Source organism: Erythranthe guttata, chromosome 2 (assembly GCF_056151865.1).
Source record: "Erythranthe guttata isolate IM_541 chromosome 2, IM_541, whole genome shotgun sequence".
Classification (NCBI taxonomy): Eukaryota; Viridiplantae; Streptophyta; class Magnoliopsida; order Lamiales; family Phrymaceae; genus Erythranthe; species Erythranthe guttata.
The window spans coordinates 2,814,312-2,833,924 of record NC_142534.1 but is presented as its reverse complement, the minus strand read 5'-3'; the positions used below and the strand labels follow the sequence as shown (position 1 = coordinate 2,833,924).

At 34.4% G+C, this 19,613-nt stretch overlaps 3 protein-coding genes and 1 long non-coding RNA gene across 5 annotated transcripts; 1 reads left to right on the top strand and 3 right to left on the bottom strand.

The window, feature by feature from the left end:
- Positions 1-1,555: 1,555 nt before the first annotated feature.
- LOC105948626 (uncharacterized) lies at positions 1,556-2,925 on the top strand. Its single transcript, XM_012971846.2, has 2 exons — positions 1,556-1,714; positions 2,285-2,925. The coding sequence occupies exons 1-2, from the start codon at positions 1,661-1,663 to the stop codon at positions 2,741-2,743; spliced, it is 513 nt and encodes a 170-aa protein (XP_012827300.2). The 5' UTR covers positions 1,556-1,660; the 3' UTR covers positions 2,744-2,925.
- A 436-nt stretch (positions 2,926-3,361) lies between these two features.
- On the bottom strand, positions 3,362-4,261 carry LOC148772117 (uncharacterized). Its single transcript, XR_016033978.1, has 3 exons — positions 4,121-4,261; positions 3,651-3,701; positions 3,362-3,502 (listed from the first exon to the last, which is right to left on the bottom strand). It is a non-coding gene; the product is annotated as an uncharacterized LOC148772117 (long non-coding RNA).
- Positions 4,262-7,142: 2,881 nt separating this feature from the next.
- MCM9 (minichromosome maintenance 9) lies at positions 7,143-11,533 on the bottom strand. Of its 2 annotated transcripts, none has more exons than XR_016033975.1 (20): positions 11,332-11,529; positions 11,141-11,243; positions 10,952-11,051; positions 10,719-10,857; positions 10,473-10,539; positions 10,168-10,333; positions 9,940-10,039; positions 9,746-9,843; positions 9,583-9,648; positions 9,382-9,474; positions 9,165-9,281; positions 8,992-9,064; positions 8,865-8,931; positions 8,657-8,738; positions 8,453-8,574; positions 8,285-8,352; positions 8,075-8,132; positions 7,901-7,948; positions 7,661-7,813; positions 7,143-7,460 (listed from the first exon to the last, which is right to left on the bottom strand). XR_016033975.1 is itself a non-coding variant. In XM_012973032.2 (20 exons), the coding sequence occupies exons 1-20, from the start codon at positions 11,463-11,465 to the stop codon at positions 7,381-7,383; spliced, it is 1,986 nt and encodes a 661-aa protein (XP_012828486.2). In that variant the 5' UTR covers positions 11,466-11,533; the 3' UTR covers positions 7,143-7,380. The 2 variants fall into 2 exon arrangements, 1 of the variants encoding a protein (XP_012828486.2); XM_012973032.2 differs by having other exon boundaries at positions 8,023-8,132; positions 11,332-11,533.
- Positions 11,534-12,521: 988 nt separating this feature from the next.
- Positions 12,522-18,941, bottom strand: LCB1 (long-chain base1). Its single transcript, XM_012972988.2, has 13 exons — positions 18,675-18,941; positions 17,623-17,884; positions 17,430-17,524; positions 16,470-16,561; positions 16,061-16,154; positions 15,907-15,979; positions 15,682-15,814; positions 14,753-14,927; positions 14,417-14,557; positions 14,230-14,325; positions 13,423-13,564; positions 13,168-13,295; positions 12,522-12,906 (listed from the first exon to the last, which is right to left on the bottom strand). Exons 2-13 carry the CDS (start codon positions 17,735-17,737, stop codon positions 12,733-12,735), a joined length of 1,458 nt encoding a protein of 485 aa, XP_012828442.2. The 5' UTR covers positions 17,738-17,884; positions 18,675-18,941; the 3' UTR covers positions 12,522-12,732.
- Positions 18,942-19,613: the final 672 nt, after the last annotated feature.

The following is a 19,613-nucleotide window of genomic DNA, read 5'->3' as shown; positions in this document are numbered from 1 at the left end:
TTATTTCTTGTTGGGTTGCAATGATTTGGCCGATTTTGGAAAAACAATTGAGATTGAAATTTTTTTTTTTCATTTTTTTTCGTTGGTTTCCCAAATCGGTTTATCCAGACCGATTTTGTGCACGAAAATCGGTGTCATAATGCCGATTTTTGTTAACCAAATCGGCGACACAACGTCGACTTTTACAAGTCAAAATCGGCGTTCTAATGTCAATTATTGATTACAAAATCGGTTTTCGGATACCAATATTTTTTGATTTTTTTTTTAAATAATACATTATATATTTGGTTAATTGATATTTTTTAAATATTTTGAAACGAAAATGTTTATCACCATTCGATGGCGTCTACCACTCCTTTAACCCAATCGAGTAGAGCTTTACGTATCTCAAATATTTATTCGTTAGATAATTCATTTGAATAATCCTCCATCAATCCCCTAGGTTGATGCACGAAAGTATGAGAAAACGATCTTACAAAAACACATATAATAAAATCGGTATTTAAAAACCGATTTTTGTAGTACAAGTCGGCATGACAATACCGATAATACAAAAACAAATCGGTGTTGTCATGCCGATTTTTACTTCAAAATTTGGTTTTTAAGTACCGATTTTTATTAAAATAATTGGAATGTGGTTACCGACTTTAGTAACAAAAATCGGTATTTGCAGACCGATTTTGGTATCGTCGAATTTTTTTTCCAACAAAAAAAAAAACGACAGAAAAGCAAAAATAAACGGTTAAAACATATTTCATTGTGTTCTCCATCCTCGTAAACCACCATATCATTGTTTTTTGGTTCCATCGTGAATGTTTGGTATGTATTTGATAATTTTGGTGTGTAGGATTTCTTGGTGGATTTGTGAAGAAGAAGAAGAATTTTAAGTCGTGAAATAAGGAAAATGGGTTTCTCAATTTATGTATTTTACTTGGTCTTGCACAAAGGAAATTATTGTTTTTTTATTTTTTAATGTTTTTTGTTTTTTATTTGATTTTAAATTTCATTAAGGGTAAATTAGTATTTTTGTTTTGGAGGTCTTGAACTAATAAAAAAATGGGCTTGCATATAACCGCCGCCTTACAAATTATGGTTACCTCCAGAAGGTAATGTTATATTACAAAATGACCCTCTTGTTCGGGTAAGTATAATCATCATTTAACTATGTATTGTCTTATAAAAAAATCACTAATAGATTAATTTGACAGTGTAAAGATCGACATGTAAGAAAATAAATAGTTGAGGGGTGATTGTAATTATCCCAAGATAAGGAATTTTTTTCGTAAATTGACTTTATTTAACGGGTTGCAGTAGGCCATGTATATATATTTAAGTGGCTCTTTGAGAAAACCCCCTCACTATTTTTTTTAGGGGATCACTATTTCAAATCCCAACTTTTGCTTACTTGAATACTAAAATAATAAAAAATAAATAATTAATTGTAAATTACTTTAATGCCCTTAATGAAAATTAAAACCAAAAAAATATTACAAATACTATTTTTCTTTCTTAAATACAAAATAATCAAAAACCCTAAAAAAAATATTTCCCTCTTCACTCACAAACCCCTCACCTCCTCCACCTCCTTCTTCTCCCTCCCAAAAAACCCTCCTAAAAAACCTCAAAACAAAAGAAATCAAAACCTTACACAACTTGCAAAATGGCGTCAAATGACAATAGAATGGTAGTTTACGAGCAAGGAGAACCCATTAAGGTATGTATTCATGTATTTTTTGAGCTAAAACATCGATTTTGATTTTTTTTTTTTTTTTAACTCGCCATCAATTTTCGACACATACAGGTCGAAAATATGCTTATTTTTCGACATGTATGTGTCGAAAAACATAACAATTGATATTTTATTCAGTTTCGACACCTAAGTGTCGAATTTTGCTCAAATTTTCGACACCTAAGTGTCGAAGATGACCCATGTTTTCGACACTTAAGTGTCGATTTTGTTCCTGCTCGCAATCAGAGGTCTTTCTCTCTCTAGAATTTGTTTTAATTATATGAATTAATTTGTGAAATTAGGTATAGATGAAGCAGGTGGATTGGTAATTCGATTCCTCATCATAATTCTGATTACAAATTGAAAAGCAAGATATGATTATTACCAATACCAAATGAATTTCCTCACCGTTCGTATATAGTATTGATGGGGCTGGAATAATAGGAACTGGATGAGTTTTCTGTTGATTTTTCCTAAATGTTTTTTGTGTGCAAAATTGCAATTTGATCCTAAAATTTGATCTTTTGGCACTCTATTATTTCACTGTTGAATCAGAACCGTCACAGCTGGTTCAATTCCACCTCTAATGGAGCTACTCAACACCAAAACAGCCATCTTCGAGAATTAGCTGCCGCCGCAATTCTGTCACTATCATCGGCCGAATCCAATAAATCAACCCTAGCTTCTTCATGTGCACCAAATCTGCTGTCACAGGTCCTATGCTCCGGCAGTGGTCAAGCAAGAGTCGATGCAGTCACATCCCTCTACAATCTCTCCACATCCGAACACGAACCAAAGCTTGTACTCGATGCTAAAGCAGTAGTACCTCCTCTAATCAGCCTCCTAAAAGAATGCAAGAAGTACTCCAAATTTGCCGAGAAAACCACTTTCCTACTCGAGATCCTCTCCAGTTCCGAACAAGGCAGGGGTGCAATTACGAATGTGGATGGTGGGATTAGTTTTATTACACTAGTAGTGGATCATGCAAGTCCGAAAGAAATGTCGTGTTCTTGATATTGCTGACAAATTTTGCATTGGAATTTTAAGGTCGTAAAGAGGTTGTTTTTTTTCTCTCGTTTAATTGTCGCTTGCTTCTAATTTATTTTGCGAATGGAGCTTTGCATTCCTCTATTCAACATGGTTGCAAAATTTCAAGTATGAAAAAATAAATAATAGCCTGAGTCAGAAATTTATCACTCTATAGTCTATATAAACCATAACAAATACAGAAATGCCAATGTAACAACTTATGTACAATAGTTAACATTTGATCCCGGATAAATAATGATTATAGCCTAAAGTAAAATCGAAATAAAATTACAAATGAAGAGAAAGAGAAAGCAAAAACAAAAGTAGTAAGCAAGCATTAGAAGATGATATGAAAACCAAAAAAAAAAAAATCTATTGATTATTAAAAAAAATGTAAGAAGCCTAGATCTTGAAGGTGAAGAAGCACTCGAGAATTTTAGTATTTGTTCATTCTTAACTTGGAGATGATCTTCCGTTTCTGTCATCCGGTTGAGATGCTGCACCTGAGAACATCCCCATCATAGACCGAAATGCGCCAGATAACTCCTCTGGTATATTCCCATCAAATCTGATACCTGGCTCGTTATTTTCACTCTCTTCGTGGGTCCCGTTTTGTCCCCCAGTCATATTAATCACCATGTTAGTAATACCGCTGATGTTGAATGGCATAGATGTAAACGGGGGTGGTGGTGGTGCTGCAGAATTACTTCTTGGTTCGCCTCCACGACTGGTGGAAGTTGAACTCTTGAAAAGGGAAAAAAAATTGCATTGCCAAATCAAATGTTGCTACAAAAATTAATGGTTTAGAATATGTGTGACAATCAAAGAATGTAAAAATTCAATTCATTGATGCCCATATTTATCTCACTCTATTTGGGAACAGAATAAGTACCTGACCAGATGCTGCCCTTTGTTGCTCTTCTTTCAGTTTCTGTTCGGCGACCTAGAATCAAAATTTCACTGATTACTATAAACAACAACTGATATGAATCTATATAGTACTCAATAAGATTTCTCAGCTAACCCGGAATATATAGGAACTTCACAATAATTCGAAAAGGCAGGAAATGAAAGATCCACAACGATCGTGTTAAATTATTTACACTTGGATAACTTGCAGTCAGTAAAAACATGCATATACAGAAGTATCCTATTCTTACTAATGTGGGAAGCGTAATAAAGTTTCAACGCACAAATTTATGATATCTCAGTCAAGACATTTTTCTCAAAATATGGTGATCCCTAAAGAATTTATTTAGATAATCTGCGGATAGCTGAAATTGTCCCATCCATGGCTAACAGATGTGATTAGAAGGCAAGAAAAACTCCCAATTGGAGATATATATTACAGGAAAAAATTACCTTGTGATTTGAAGACCTCTGCGAGGCTTTTCTGATCAAAGGTTTGATACTTGCATTTCCTATACGATTGTTGAAAATTCATGAAGATGGAAAATACAAAAAGGATTTAATGCAAGGAAATAGTACACCAATCAGGGGAATCACCAAATCTTCGAAGACTTAATTATCCGGTAGGGAAAAGACAACTTGGTATTAATGAAATATCTAGCACATTACGACACCTAACTGTCGAATTCTCTAGCACATTTCGACAGTTGGCTGTCGAATTTACTATGTCGAATTACCAAAAATTTCAAAATAATCGACAACTACATGTCGAATTTTGTAGAATTTTCGACATCAATCTGTCGAAAATCCTGCAAAAATCGACATGTACAGGTCGATTATTTTGAACGAAGAACCGACCCACGAATCTCAAATCAATGCTCAAATCGACTGAAATTAGATGCACCCATTACTAATTAACGATCATTTCTACCTAACACAATCAAATCCTAATTACCCATATCAAACAATCAAATTCTAAGTAAATATTGAAGAAAAAAAAATTCGAAAAAAAAATTACTTGTACAAAAAATGGACGAAGAAGCGGCGGCGGCGAGGGTTGGTGAGGAAAAGAAATGGTGGAGGTTTTTTTTTTTTTTCAACAAAGCGGTTTTTTCTTTTTTTTTTTATTTGGTTTTAGAATAGGTAATTTCTAAAAAAATTTGATATAATTGATATTTTGTATGAAAGGGTATTTTTGTATTTTTCTTTTTATTTTGGTATTAAAGTAAGAAAAAACTGATAAATATGTACTCAATTTTGGTTTTAAACTTGGTAGTATTCAAGTAAGCAAAAGTTGAGATTTAAAATAGTTGCCCCCTTTTTTTTAATTGAGGGGACCCAAAATATTTTAGTTCATTTGAGAAAAGTCCACACCCATTTTTAGCCATTATGTTTTCCAGTTTTACCCCCGCTCGCCACCTCATCACTGGGCCAGCGCTGATTTTTTTTTTTTTTCCGTTTGTTTAATCGACTATGAAGCATAGTCGATTAGTCTTAAATCGACTATGCTTCATAGTCGATTAAAGAAAATCTTTAATTTTTTAATTTTTTTTTGTTTCTAATATTGTTTTTAAATGTTTTTTGGTTTTTTTAATTTTTTTCTCTATTAGGTTTATTAATGGATAGTTGATTAAAATTTTAGCTATTAAAAATAACAAATCACAATTAAAAAAAATACAAAATCAACTATATTTAAAAAAAAATATATATACAAACATTGTAATTGATTTATACATTGGAATCAATAAACAAAAAATCAAAAAAAAAAAATTAACAACTAGAGTCGGTTAACCTTAATCGACTACTGAACATAGTCGATTAAGTCTTAATCGACTACTAAACATAGTCGATTAAGCCTTAATGCTCTTCTGCCACGCTCCCACCACCCCAACATCCAAAAAACGCCGCCATAACCATCACTACCACACACACATATATAATTCAGAAATCACCAACTCCAATACGCCGTCGTCGCTCGACGAAGTCGAATCTAGGCTCAGAGCGCTCAAACTGAAGTACAACAAAGACACCCCGAACCCTAATCTGAAGAATCCGGTGACGTGTGTGTGAGAGAGAGAGAGAAGAGATAAAAGTGAGAATGTGACGTGGGTTGATTGGGGGAAGAGGCCACAATGGGGCAACTTAGTCAATGGCTATAATTTAGTGGTAATAAGGGTGGTTTGGAAATTATTAAATAATATTTGGGGAAAATATTAGGTAAGGGGGTTTTTTCTAATTATTTTTGGGAGGGAGAGTTTTCTTAACTCATTTATCTAGATGAGGGGGTATTGCTAATTATCCCTATATTTAATAAAATGGATGAATCATAATCCTTTTATTGAACTATGTTCCGATAGAAACGAGGGATATGATAATTATTAAATACAAACAAACAATCACATAGTTAGATACAATTTATAGAGTTTATATCTGTATAATTGAGCAAAAATTAGATAATTGGTCATACCAAATTTGTCACACATGATTTATATATATTATATATTATAGAGATATATGCCTAAATGTATGTACAAGATATAGTTCATATTTTGAGGAGCATATTAGTTTGCTTGAAAAACAAAATGAAGGATGCAGGGTAAGGGCATCTCCGACCGGACGTCATAACGCCATTTTTTCATCTAATATAGGTGTTTTTAGTCTTCCATTCGAAATTCATATATCACCATTACACCTAAAATTATAGAAATTTGGTTTTAGCCTCCCACCGTGGTCAACCCCATATCACCAAATACTCAAATCCTATTTTTCCACAAATTTTTTTGGTGAAGCAATTTTCATCTTCCACCGGTCCACCATTTTCCTATTTTTTCCACCAAATCCTATTTTTCCTACCAAATATAGAGGTGAAAATAGGATTTGCCGTAATTAACACCATTTTATTAAGTACCATATAAAATAACGATTTTAACTAATTGCACCCGATTACTAACATATTAGCATATTTATCGTAAATACATTGGTATTATTTATTAAATTAATTTTCAAAAATATAAATACATTTGTTATTATTAACAAAACATTAATTCTAATAATATAAATATGCTTATTTTTAATTAATTTGCATATTTTGTTGGTATCGATGTTTATTAGTTCATTTCTTTACTTAACTAATACGCTAATTGCTATTAATAAAATATAATAAAAAATAATTGAATAATTAACGAAACACACTTTAATTGATGATATACAGGACGAGACATTTATAGACATTTAATAGAATGATAACATAATTTTTAAATTATATAGTTAAGAAAATTTATTACTTAGCATTAGATCTATAATTAATATTTAGGAAATAAAATATTATAAAATTAAGATTAATATTAGATTTACATTTTTGGGACATATATGATGAAATGCCATGGGAGACCAAACCAAATCCCATTTCCTATAAGTGGTGAAATGGTGAAATATTATTATTTTAATATTTGGTCTAAATTTTGGTGAAACCCATTGGAGACCAAAAACACAATTTTTCCATAAAAAATGGTAGAAGGGTAAAATGGTGTGCTACCGGTGGGAGATGAACCCATTTTTTCACCACCATAAATGGGATTTGGTGAAAAAATGGTGAGACCGGTCGGAGATGCTCTAATGAAAGAATATATAGAGATCATTAATTTACAATTGCCAAGTTTTACTATAATCTTAAGTGTGAAAACATTTCTGAGAGAGGTATTTATACAAAGAATTCACCTCTCGTCGGTATTTATATCCGGAAAATCATCGATGCAGCTCAGTTTATCGAGGATCAGCCTCTCTTGCTTGGCATCTACAGCAGTTTCAGTCAGGAATAACAAAAAAAAAATATAAAAAAATAAAATAAACTTTCAAAGCAAAATAAATCCTCAGTAAGAACATCAAGAACTGAATCGGAATCGATTTTTCAATACCCGAATACATCATCATTAATTGATTTTTTTTATTTTTTTTTCTTTCTGAAAGTAGATATAAAAAAGTGAAAAAGGATACATTCTTGATCAGGGTTGTCGGTGAAATTGGAGTGCAATGCATTTCCAACACTGTCGACTATTGCTGAAGTAGTCATGGATGACTCGATACATAATATCGCAGCTATTGCATCCAATCGAGTCACCTCGTTTCTGAACATCAGTCTTGCATGTGCTGTACCAAAGTTTTACGACAAAATTAAGGAATAAGAAAGAAAGAAAGAAAATGTTTTAGAAAGTGAGGGTATTTCGGGTAATCTACCTTGAGCGAGTCGTATCAAACTTTCCAGCATGCGAACAGTAGTCCTTGCTGTCAAAATAATTTTTCTTTAAACAAATAAATATAATGCTGTTACATAAGTTTTGCGGTTGTATATATAAAACCTGCATTATGAGTGGCCGATCGTCTTTGGAGCTGATAATAGCTCGATATTACCTTTTCAGCCTCCTTTGTGAGGACTGGTCTGAAGTACCCTTTCACAAAATGAATGTACCTGCAAATGAAGTTTTCTATTATCGTGTTATTTGATTGCTCTTCTCGAAGTTCGAAAAAATAAATTACTACTGTGGTAAGAACCCGGAGAAAAAAAAATAAACAAATAAAAATATAAATAAAAAACAATCGTGTGATTTATAAGTATCTTACCTTCTAAGCATGGTAAGAGACCAAATGTCCGGTAAACTTTCATCGTTGCTCCCTTTGCTCTGTTCTGCCTGAAATAAAGTTCAGTGGAATACGCAATTTGAAGTAGTCGTTACTTGCTTTATTGCAAAAGAAAATGACAGCCATAATTCACAATCTTGGAATTATTACCTCGGAAAGAATGTGAGACGAAACAACTTCATCCCATTGCGGATTCTTTGTGTCTAAGAGGACAAGAACTATATCGAATCTGCTCAATAAAGGTCCGGAAAGCGTAGTATTTACAGACAAAGCTAGCACGTGTTAAGGAATGATGTAGAGAATCCATCCAGCGATTTGTCTCGTATAACTATTAGGTTCGACTTATAAGGATACGTTGATCTGGGTCATATTGTCCCTTTGGATTTGTTGCACCGAAAACGATTGTTCTTGTGCTGAGAGTTGTTACAAGACCAGCCTGAATCAAGGATAAACCAGAAATTTTATTGAACTTTTTATATAAAGTTTTAAGATCAAAACCGATTGATTCGATAATATGGTAGAATTCTTGGCAGAAAGCTGCGGTGATTTTAATTAGGTATACCTTGGCTACACTAATCGTTTGCTGTTCCATTGCTTCGTGTATAGTTGCTCTGTCATGTTCCTTCATACTATCAAGAAAAATGTTAGTGTTCGACTTCTGAAATTGATGCAAATTTTGTAATGTTTACCTATCAAATTCATCAATACAACAAAGACCTCCGTCTGCCAATACTAGTGCTCCAGCTTCCAGCACCCATTCCCCTGACAGTAATAAAAAAACAAAATTATGGGTAAATTCACATTCTCGAAAAAATCGGTGATTTTATGTGTTAAAAAAAAAAGATATACATGTTAGCAGTACCTCCATCCTTGACTGCAGTAACAGTCAACCCGGCACTAGTGCTCCCTAATCCAGTCGTAATTACAGATCTATTGCTCAATTTGGCAGCAAACTTCAGAAACTGAGACTTTCCGGTACCTAGTCAGATAAAATATATTAATACATCTCTAAAACTCCAGATTATTAACCTTCTTCGAGACGTAATAATTGCATGCTAAAACATAAGTTTACAAATTACCAGGATCACCAACTAAAAGCAGATGAGACTCGCCTCGGACTTTTGTTCCAGAAGCATCGATATGTTGAACACCTCCAATAAGTGTTAGCGCAACTAAATGAAGAAAAAAAAACTCGTCACTGCATGAATTCCTTATTACTTATTGACAAAGCCATTAAAATTAGTCATGTTAATGAAAGAGTAAGTGTGAAGTCTCGTCACCTGCAAGTTTGACAGTGAAGAGCCCAAAAACCTGTGGGCATATAGCTCGAAGAATGGCATTTCGACCTAAAACATTAGTAACATATACATCACTGGCTGAAGTTAACTATTGTGTAGGTTATTACTATTTATTATGACTGTACGACTATAAGAATATTTTTACCTTTCAATGGGGTATCTTTGAAATCTGACCAGAACTGTTTGAATTGCATAATAATGTTGTCAGGTATATCGATATCTGACTTCACCTCATTCATCCTCCTAAAAAAATAGTAATTAAAGTAGAAAAAGTTACAGAACTTTCGGAAAGGTCCGATTCTCGAGGTGAAGGGAATAACTTACGACTTGTTACACTACCTCACATAATTAGCAATTAATACAGGTTCGAGGTCACAGCGCACATCCTTCATATCTGAGGACCACTTAGCCGTCAAAACTCCAGTAACGATCACATCATCTGAAGGGAGAAAATAAGAACAATATATTACAAAATTTTGTTCGATGACGTACGCATGATTTAGTTCGCAATGTAGCTTATATCTTGTAAGAACAGATGTTGAAGTATAAGTTCGTCGCAATATGTACCTCCAGCTTTAACTATGTCAACGAGATCATCCTTCAAAATAGCAGGAATTGAACGAGGGATGGCTCCAACACCTAAGACCTGTGTGCTTTCTTGAATTTTAATTTCTTGATAATCGTGACATGTCTTTTTGTCTTCTACTATCTGGAACCGTGTGCTTTCACAACTCTGCACACAACAAAATCAACCTTATATGATACTGCAAGCATTCCGAAAACCCCATAAAAAAAATTAAATAAATAAATAATAAAAAAACAGGCAAAGGAATATATGAGATATAAGCAGACGAATATTGGAACATATTTACCTGAGAAGGGCAAAATGTTGGTCGAGATACGGAGTTTCTGGTTTCCACCTCTGGATAAACTTTGAACCTATACGTAAAATTTCTGACTTAGTTGAATCTACACATGAACAAACACTGCTTCTCAACGAAAAACATGTTGCAATGTAAGGTCTGGTATCGAATAACTTTCTGGCAGTTGACGAAAAATTAGCTTTGCTCGAGGATAAGTAACAAAATCAAGAGTATGAGAAACCACGGAAACCAGACCTGTGTTTACATACTCGGCACTCAAAAATCGTCTCGCCTTCAATCATCTTGATTGCTCCAGACCTAATTACTGTGCCTTTGAGAGTGAGAAGAATCCCACGGTGCTTCACTCTCACACGTCCAATACTCGGAAATGTTTCTACCGACTCCAAAAAATAAATTAAAAAAAATCATAAATTAACGATACAAGATAAAAGCCGGTAGATCAAAATAATGACGAAAAAATGACCAACCAGGGTATTCGAGAGGAGAACCGCAGACATTGATCCGTACATGTACGTAGGCCTTCACACTAGCATTTTCCATTTGCTTGTAATCCTCAAATATCACTTTCTACGAATTCCAATTCAAACAAATCATGAGCAATTTTACCCCCAATAAATCCCTTCATAAATTACATTCAGGCCATAAATAAATAGAACCTGAGCCCATATGGTGGATTCATCAAAAAGGGGTAAATATTCGGTGGGCTGTGAGAAAATGAGGTGCGCTAATGGTGGATTTTCGTCCATCAGCTCAGCAAAACTGATTGCAGAAACAGAAAAATTAAAATTAAAATCCGATTTAGAGAAAGGGGAGAGTGTGAATTTGAAATGAGTGGGTAAGAACTTACTCAACGTGGAGAGGGTAGTGAATGCGAGGATCAGGGGAGAGGATAATACTTTGGAGTTGTTCCAAGTGATTCTTAATCAAAAATCCCGCCATTTCTTTGCCGCGCCCGCAATCATTCTCCATTACCACCGCCATCTGCCGCCGTCTGTGTGTGTGTATGAGGGCTGAGGGAGAGAGTGGAGCCGGAGGGAAAGTTTGCGTTTGGCGGAAAGGGCTATTTGATTTTTAAAAACAAATATAAGGTTTATTTTTTATTTTATTTATTTATTTATTTTATAAATAATGTAAGGTTAAATTGACTATAGTATAATGTATTTACCATTTGTTTTGTTCTCATTTAAATTAATCAATAGTTATGGTTTAAAGGATTTGTTAAATTTAAAATTTTGTAATCTAAATGGCTCAATAACGAATTGAAGAAGTGTATCAGACCGGATGAAGTAAGAAAATCCAAAATAAGAAAAGCTCGCGTGTTATGAGAGACCTACGTAAAAGAGTATCGTGAGAGGATTTCACAGCTTTAGTGCTCCAAACAACCAAGTCAGTAATTGTGGAGAAATAATATAAGTGTATTTATTTATAATATAATAAGAACATGTGTATAAGGAATATACGCAGGAGAGTAGTCTTTCCCGTGTGCTTCAAGACTGTATTTATTTATCCTGTCGTACATGGATGGTGTGGTGGGTCCCACGTTAATTATGGCTCTGGTCAAATCACATGTGGGAGTGATGTGACTGCTAAAAGTTGTGCTTGTATGCGTTAATTATGGCTCTGGTCAGATCACATGTGAGAGTGATGTGACTGCTACAAGTTGTGTTTTTCTGCTGAGGGCGATCTATCTTGCTCCATGCAGGAGCAAATATGTTGTTGCAGTTTTCCGCATTTGTTTCTGACATCGGGCTTCGAGCCTAATGTAGTTGCATACGTTGTTTATGTCTATCCTACGTTGGACTAGTGACATGCTTTATGGAGTGTTACTGAAAAACTTTAAAATCAAAATTTTAAGAATTATAAATGAAAAATATTGTTCCAATAAAAAGAAATTGGATCATAATTAGAAAGAATAACATAACTACTCACTCCATTTGAAGTTAAAAGATGAGTGCAGTTAAAAAAAAAATGAACAAGTGCTGTTGAATTAATGAAGTTAAACCATTTCAATAACCAGCAAAAATGAACAGCAGGATGTAAAAAAGAAAAATTAATAACTTTACCAATCTAAAAGAACTGCTGGGGGTGGGGGGCAAATGACAACAACAATTAACAAGGGCCTGTATCGATCACCCGTATACACATCTGGTAAATATAACTACTCCACATTTGAAGTACAGTCGCAAAACACTATGTCGAAAAAAACTATGATTCAAATCCTTTCACTTATGTGACCTGCAAAACGAAGTCATTGACCTGCCAATATAAGGGCTGTAGCTTTCTTGAACGATTCACATGCTTTTTCCAGATCGGTTTCTGTGTGAGCAGCAGAAACGTAAAATCTGATTCCAGCTGGCAATTTGCATTTGTCTACCGTTGATCTTTTTGAAGTTGCAACGAAAACGGAATGTTCCTTCAATAACTGCAATAACATTAGCTTGCTCAGATTTAGGCATAATCGATATAAATTCGGGAGTTAGGATTAGACTTTGATATAATCGTTTTTGGTATGTTTTAAGAATTGTATAATCACAAATCGCAAATATAATCGAATAATCACATATTACATTATCTTGAACAGTGTAATCCTTATCCAGACCAATCAATCTTATCAATCCCTATCAAGATTTCCGAACGAGGCCACATAAATGTTACGTGAGGGGTAAGAACTAAGACCACTTACATTATCAGCAATATCATCAAGAAGTTGAAGATCAGCTTTCATGGAACCTGCGGACTTCTTTAGTGTCAGAAAAACTACTGGCGATTCTGGATCACTGACTAATTCAAGGCCTTGGACATCCGATAAACCTGGAATATTGCACAATATTAGACAAAAAGAAAGTCGGAAGAAATAATTTCTGAAATTACAAACTTGATTAGAAAGAAAAGTTGATAACAAAATAAATTACTTGAAAAGGGAAAAATAGAAGAAAACCTTTACGTAGAGTAGCAATATTTGCCTTCAATTTTGTGATAAGATTTGGGTTTTCTTCTAGAACATCAATTGCAGTGATTGCAGCACTTGCCAGATAAGGAGGCAACGAAGCAGAAAATACATAACCAGAACTACTGAGACGCTGCAAAATAAGGAAAGTATTGGTATAAGAGAAGCAGGAAAGTTTCTGTGGTATACTGTGAGCAACTATGGAACGATACCGACGTAAATTCTTGCAAAGTTATATTGCATGTTAAAACCCTCTAATTTCACCATTAAATTATTTTACCATAACTATGACATTCTGTTTTCGGAAAAATTAAACTACTTGACTAAAGAAATTACGATCAGCAAGGATATCCGTAACATATAAGATGGCTATGTATCCAATTTCTTAAAAGATTGCTGCCGTCAGATAAATCTAGCAAATCAATGGAAATCAATGGGTATACCAGAAAAATCGAGAGCTGAAAGCTCCTGTGTTATCCATTAGACCAATTTTACCTTCAAGTTTGAAGTATGCACAAAACAGGAAAAAATCGAAAAGGTGTAAGTGTGTTCTAAGGCCATGTAAAGTGAGCCGCTCTCCGTTATCGAATATGTGCTTAACATATGCTGCGAAGTGAAGTGCCCTAAATAGGACAGGAGGAGCCTAAGCTAGTGCATAGAAAATCTATCCCATTGCCAGTCCTACTAAGACAAGCAAAATAAAGAAAGCTAGATTTTTTATTCTTTCAGGACTAGGGGTAATATTTAAATCGACTGCATTCATATCCCCCATAATGGACTTCCTAAAAATATAAGTACCTGGTGATCGATAACTCGAGCACTCCCAGTGCAAAATCCTCCTTCAGTGGCCAATGCATGTCCCATTGCAGCAGTAACAATATCCACCTTCTCAATCTGCAAAAGATGGTATATGTAATAGGCAAAAAAGGAGGTAAATATGCAAATCATATACAACCAATTAACCAGCGAGGTGGTGGAAACTTACTGGAACTTTGTAATGTTCAGTTAAACCTCTACCAGTACTTCCAAGAACTCCAATAGAATTGCTTTCATCTAGTATTACACGGAACCGATATTTCTCCTTCAATCTGATGATATCATCCAACGGAGCTATTTGACCAGAATTCTGGAATAGCACACGATAACTTAGAAATAAACTTTTGGAGATCCAGAAATAAAATTAAAACTGTTTCCTAAATTCCCACGATGAATTGATGTTGGGTCACCAATGGGCACCAACAATAGGAGAAAAATATCAGCATCAGGAAAAAGAAGAGACGAGGAATACTAAATACTAATACTACCTCAGTAGGAAAGATACCTGATAGACAGCTTCAACAATGATATAACGCCTAAGCTTCTTAGCTCGTTTGTTGTCGTGGGTGACGTTTTCCAGAATACTCTGTAAGGACTTCATATCATTGTGTTTGAAATATACAATCGTACTCCGAGAGAGGTGAAGGCCATTTTGTATTCCCCAGTGGACACCTTCATCTCTATAAGAGCCACAGCCGAAACCCCCAACAAAAGGAGAAACAAAGATACTATTAATATTTAAAAAGAATGTTATGCAAGCTCAGCCGAAAGCAGTCAATTGTATAAATCTACGCCAGTTCGATATTAAAAATACATATACATATTGTAAAGCACAGATACAAAGAGATTAGTTGTCTGTCCTAGAGAAAAGCAGTGAACAATATGTTAGCACATATTACCCCAACTACCAAGGTGATGCAGCATTTATTGCAAATGATAACCAAATCAACCAAATTATGTAATAGAAAAAATAGAACTACCGGAACATGAAGTTCATTCAAATTCATTCAGAGTATGGAGGAAAAAAGGCTTTGGGGAAAGTTAAAATACGTTCGCATGCCAGTTTGTAATGTAGAGAAATCTGAAAATTCAAGACAAAATGTTAGATGATGGGAAGCTTAAAGGAACGGGACAAGAACTTAATGTCTTGAATTAGACCGGGACAGAATAAATTTTCGAACTGATAACTGGACAAAATTGGTAATGACAGATTACGGCAGTACACAAGATGATGGTTGTCACCCTTGTCAAGATGCCTATGATGCTAGAACTACGTGCCATGTAATATTCAAAAAAATCTTTTTATTTATCACATCTAATCATAAATCTATTTAAATTATCACAAAAGAACTTTCAGCTAGATGTTTACGTTGCACTGTACAGTATCGTTACCAACACTTGCCTAAGAGAAAGATAAGGTGATGAAGGACTTACACGACAACGAGATCACCCTTCTTACAAAATGCTGGAATGGTACTAAACAGCGTGGAAAGTCCATATGAATAAAGTATAGAATCATATGTTCCAAGAAACTTTGCTATTCTGGCCTCACAGTCAAGGTGTACATCTGCATCAATAAACATGTTGTCTTCATGGTCTCATATTGTCCAAGATTAAGGCGAAATGCATTGAGCATATGTCAAAGGTTTTATCTCATACCAATAGTCCCATAAAATCCACGAGGACCACAAGAACCCACACCGTATTTTTCCAATGATTTAGTACATGAATCCTGCTTGGGCGATGGTATCAGTTGAAACGATGCAAAACACTAAATTAGGAAAAAAGATAATAGCTCAAAAAATATTTTTACCTGTAGCCTCTCATGCCCTAAAAGACCAAGATAATTTGCTGATGTGAAGTTCAAAACATCCTTGCCATTGATTACAGTATGTGGTCCAGCAGCACTATATAAAAGAATTCATGATGTAAAACGAAAATCCAAAAACGCACTGTGCACTTTTCAGAATTAATTTTTTTTAAACAATTAGTAATTTGAGTTTATGAATCACAATGAATGCCGTCGTTTCAATAAATAATTACATTAGACATTATGGTCATTCACGCAAATTGAAGACATGTCTATGTGCCATCTATTTTTAATACTTGCATTTCCTTGAGATAAACATAGTGCAATGAGAGAAAGAGAAGTACATTTAGTTTTTCAACATCAGCTACCGATAATCAAACTTGAGAAAAATTGAATTATTGAAGATATTCACCTTTCCAGAACCGGAGGTTCATACTTCATTTCTTCAGTAATAGCCGGAATAAGGGGCTCTGGGACCCATTCATCACATAACTCATCTACTTCCTGCAGACCATTAAACAATGGGTGAACAACTAAATTGAAATTTAGAAAATGAGACATAAAACATGCTGTTCAAGATGATAATATCAAGCATATAGTAAACTGCACTTTATGTACATCCAGAGATGCGAAATAATTAAAATGGAAGGCGGGGGTAGAAAGACTCAAACATGCAGCATCATAATGTTGGCTTGAAAATATCTATCTAACACCAAACTTTGAATGTCATCATCCCCTGGAGAAATTGCAGAGCTGTGGTGAAAATTCGCTGCTCACTCTTCGGCAGCCACCTATTACTAAGGTAACTGTGCAACCACAGGAAACACATCTTCCAGATGTGGCTTCGAAGAATTTCCAGTTATGTCTAAGAACAGGTTTAGACCCATCTTGCGTTTAAGCAAATGCCTTGAAAACTATAAATTTCTGACCACCCCAATCTTTCACCCAAAGCAGTAACCTACACACTATCGGATGACTTCAGATTTCCTACTTACAGGGCACTGAACTTGCACTTCAAGACAAGGAAAAACGGGTATTTTGAGCATCCTTTAAATTCAACAAAAACAACTCTCACTTAACCAATCAGAAAAAAGTGTTGTCGCTCATGGTGATGCTAATGGTATAAGTGAGATCATGAGCAATTGTCTAGTTAAAAACATGCACATCTCCAAAGTTTAAATTCAATATCACGCAACCATATAAAAGACGTGAACGGGATAAAATGCGAAAAAGAGAAAGGAAAAAATAGAACCAAAAAGAAATGTCACTTTAAAATAACTTATAGATTGTAGGGCACAGATGAACATGGAAACGAAAATAGATAAAATGATAGATAATATAAAACTGAACATGCATAAGTCGTAACACCTACCTTCTTTGTCAATGGTCTTTTAGGTGGCTTGTAACTCTTTTGGGACAGAAGGAAAAGAATCACGACAAATAGAAGACCCTCCACAAGCAGATGGCCTGCCAGAAATTTGAATATATGAATAAGTTCTTACAACATAAAGTTGAAATTACCATATTCATATGTCGAGGCGTACTAAAAAAAAAATATAACTAACCTCTAATTGGCACTCCCAAGACAATAGCTCGAGAAGATGGGGCATCAAAGATTATTGTTACCCAATCTGAGAAAGACTTTATCATATTTCCAAAAGCTGACAACATCGTATCCATTACGTTAACTTGGAATACACACAATGCTTCGACCGAGTTACAAAGAAACGAAAAGGGTGTCTCGTCGTAGAGTAATGTCTTTCTTCTCTTTAAACCAACTTATTGGAAGACATTTACATCAGACTCAAGGGTGCGTTTATCCATGAACTGAAATCAAACAGGAGTCAAACAAATATTTTCTAGTTATCCAAGAACTACTTATAATATGCATCTAGAATATCAAGAGGACAGTAAAAGAATGTTTTTACATCGAGGGGTTCTGAGCTTAAGGATTTAAAACCAAGAAATAAATTCATCACATTTGATTGGATAAATCTCAAATCGTTTTGCCTGACATCCAAATCTAACCTAAGAGATCTTTGTGGGCAAATCAAACCCAAGAATCATAATCATATAAGACGTACACATCTCCATTACACTTGCTACAGATTCGAGAGCAAGAACATGCAAGCATATTGACAGTATAAAAGTAAAATAAACTTATTCACACAAAAAATACATACATACATACATACTGCCACATATTACATATATCTATAACCCTTCTTTGCAACCGAATCGAAAGAAATCTGACTTAGACAACAGTAATCTTTCTCCCATCCAGGAGCTAATCTTATGTCACAAACAAGATTTGGGCGAATCAAATTAGATCAGAGAATTACATGAGTTTCAACTACCAGCTCCTTGAAAATATACACACAACGCAAGTAAATATGGGAAGGCATATAAATCGATTTATTACGAAGCAAAAACACACGAACAACAAACAGCGCACTTCCAAAAAAACGTACATACCCCATAATTCACACACACACACACACACACACACATGTAATTTGAGTTCATAGCATTCGACGAAAGAGAAAATTCAATTCGTTTTAAGCATAGCATTAATCAGCGGAATACAAATCGGTAGGAATTTCTCGACGATGGTTACCTTGGTGATTTTGCTGCCGGAAAAACTTTTAGGCCGTAGAACGTGACGGAGAAAAATTGGGAAGAGAAGCTGAATTAAGAAATACAGAGCGATGCCATCACGGATGGGGGGTGGTGGTGACGTGGAGTGGATCTGGGCTTTCGGATATCGACCCGGTTCGTTGACCCGACTTTTCCTCAGTCAATACGGGCCTCCGTGTGGGGCCCATCTCTACGCGAATGCTTTTTGTCCATTTGGACCATTTGTAGATGTTTAATTACAAACATTGAATGAATTTTGGAAGAAGTAGAATGTTTTTTTTTAAAATATTTTTTTAATTGGAATAAATGAAAATAAAATGATTTTTTTTATATATTTTGAAATTAATATTTAAAAAAAAATTTGTATCGTACTTTTAAGTTTTAATAGATGTACAGGTTTTTTTTCTTTTTTTGCAAATAAGCAAACAATAAGTATTTCAATTTAGGAAAGTCTAAAATACAAATAAAACAAGCGATACATATAATTAATTAAAGGTTGCGGCTATATGCAAGACTAATTCCACTTGTACAAGACCAAATTAAAATTTTCAATGTACAAATACTATAATACCCTTATTTATTAAAAAAAAAATCCAAATATGCAAGACCAAAAATTCAAAAACACAAAAAACCATATCACAAGACCACAAAACCACAAAACCACAAAACCAACTATCATCTTCTCCATCTTCCAAAACACACAAGACCTTTCTCCTTCCTCCTCCATTAACCCACAAAACCTAGAAATTCAAAATCATCAAAACTCAACAAATCTTACAAAGATGGCAAGTATGGAGTCAGAAGACATCAAAATAGAAGATTCTACGATGGAAGAACCCAAGAATGTATGTATTTATTGGATTTTTTAGCTAGAATATCAATTTTCCAAAAAAAAACCCGCGCAAACGAATTCGACATG

Coding starts and splice junctions, on each gene's coding strand:
- LOC105948626 (XM_012971846.2), top strand. CDS start 1,661: ATGGCGTCAAATGACAATAGAATGGTAGTTTACGAGCAAGGAGAACCC. Junction 1,715..2,284: donor AGCAAGGAGAACCCATTAAG/GTATGTATTCAT, acceptor CTGTTGAATCAG/AACCGTCACAGCTGGTTCAA.
- MCM9 (XM_012973032.2), bottom strand. CDS start 11,465: ATGGCGGTGGTAATGGAGAATGATTGCGGGCGCGGCAAAGAAATGGCG. Junction 9,475..9,582: donor CTTCACTGTCAAACTTGCAG/GTGACGAGACTT, acceptor TTCTTCATTTAG/TTGCGCTAACACTTATTGGA. Junction 9,282..9,381: donor GCTTTTAGTTGGTGATCCTG/GTAATTTGTAAA, acceptor TTATCTGACTAG/GTACCGGAAAGTCTCAGTTT.
- LCB1 (XM_012972988.2), bottom strand. CDS start 17,737: ATGGATACGATGTTGTCAGCTTTTGGAAATATGATAAAGTCTTTCTCA. Junction 17,525..17,622: donor CTTGGGAGTGCCAATTAGAG/GTTAGTTATATT, acceptor AATTTCTGGCAG/GCCATCTGCTTGTGGAGGGT. Junction 15,980..16,060: donor TAGGGCATGAGAGGCTACAG/GTAAAAATATTT, acceptor TCGCCCAAGCAG/GATTCATGTACTAAATCATT.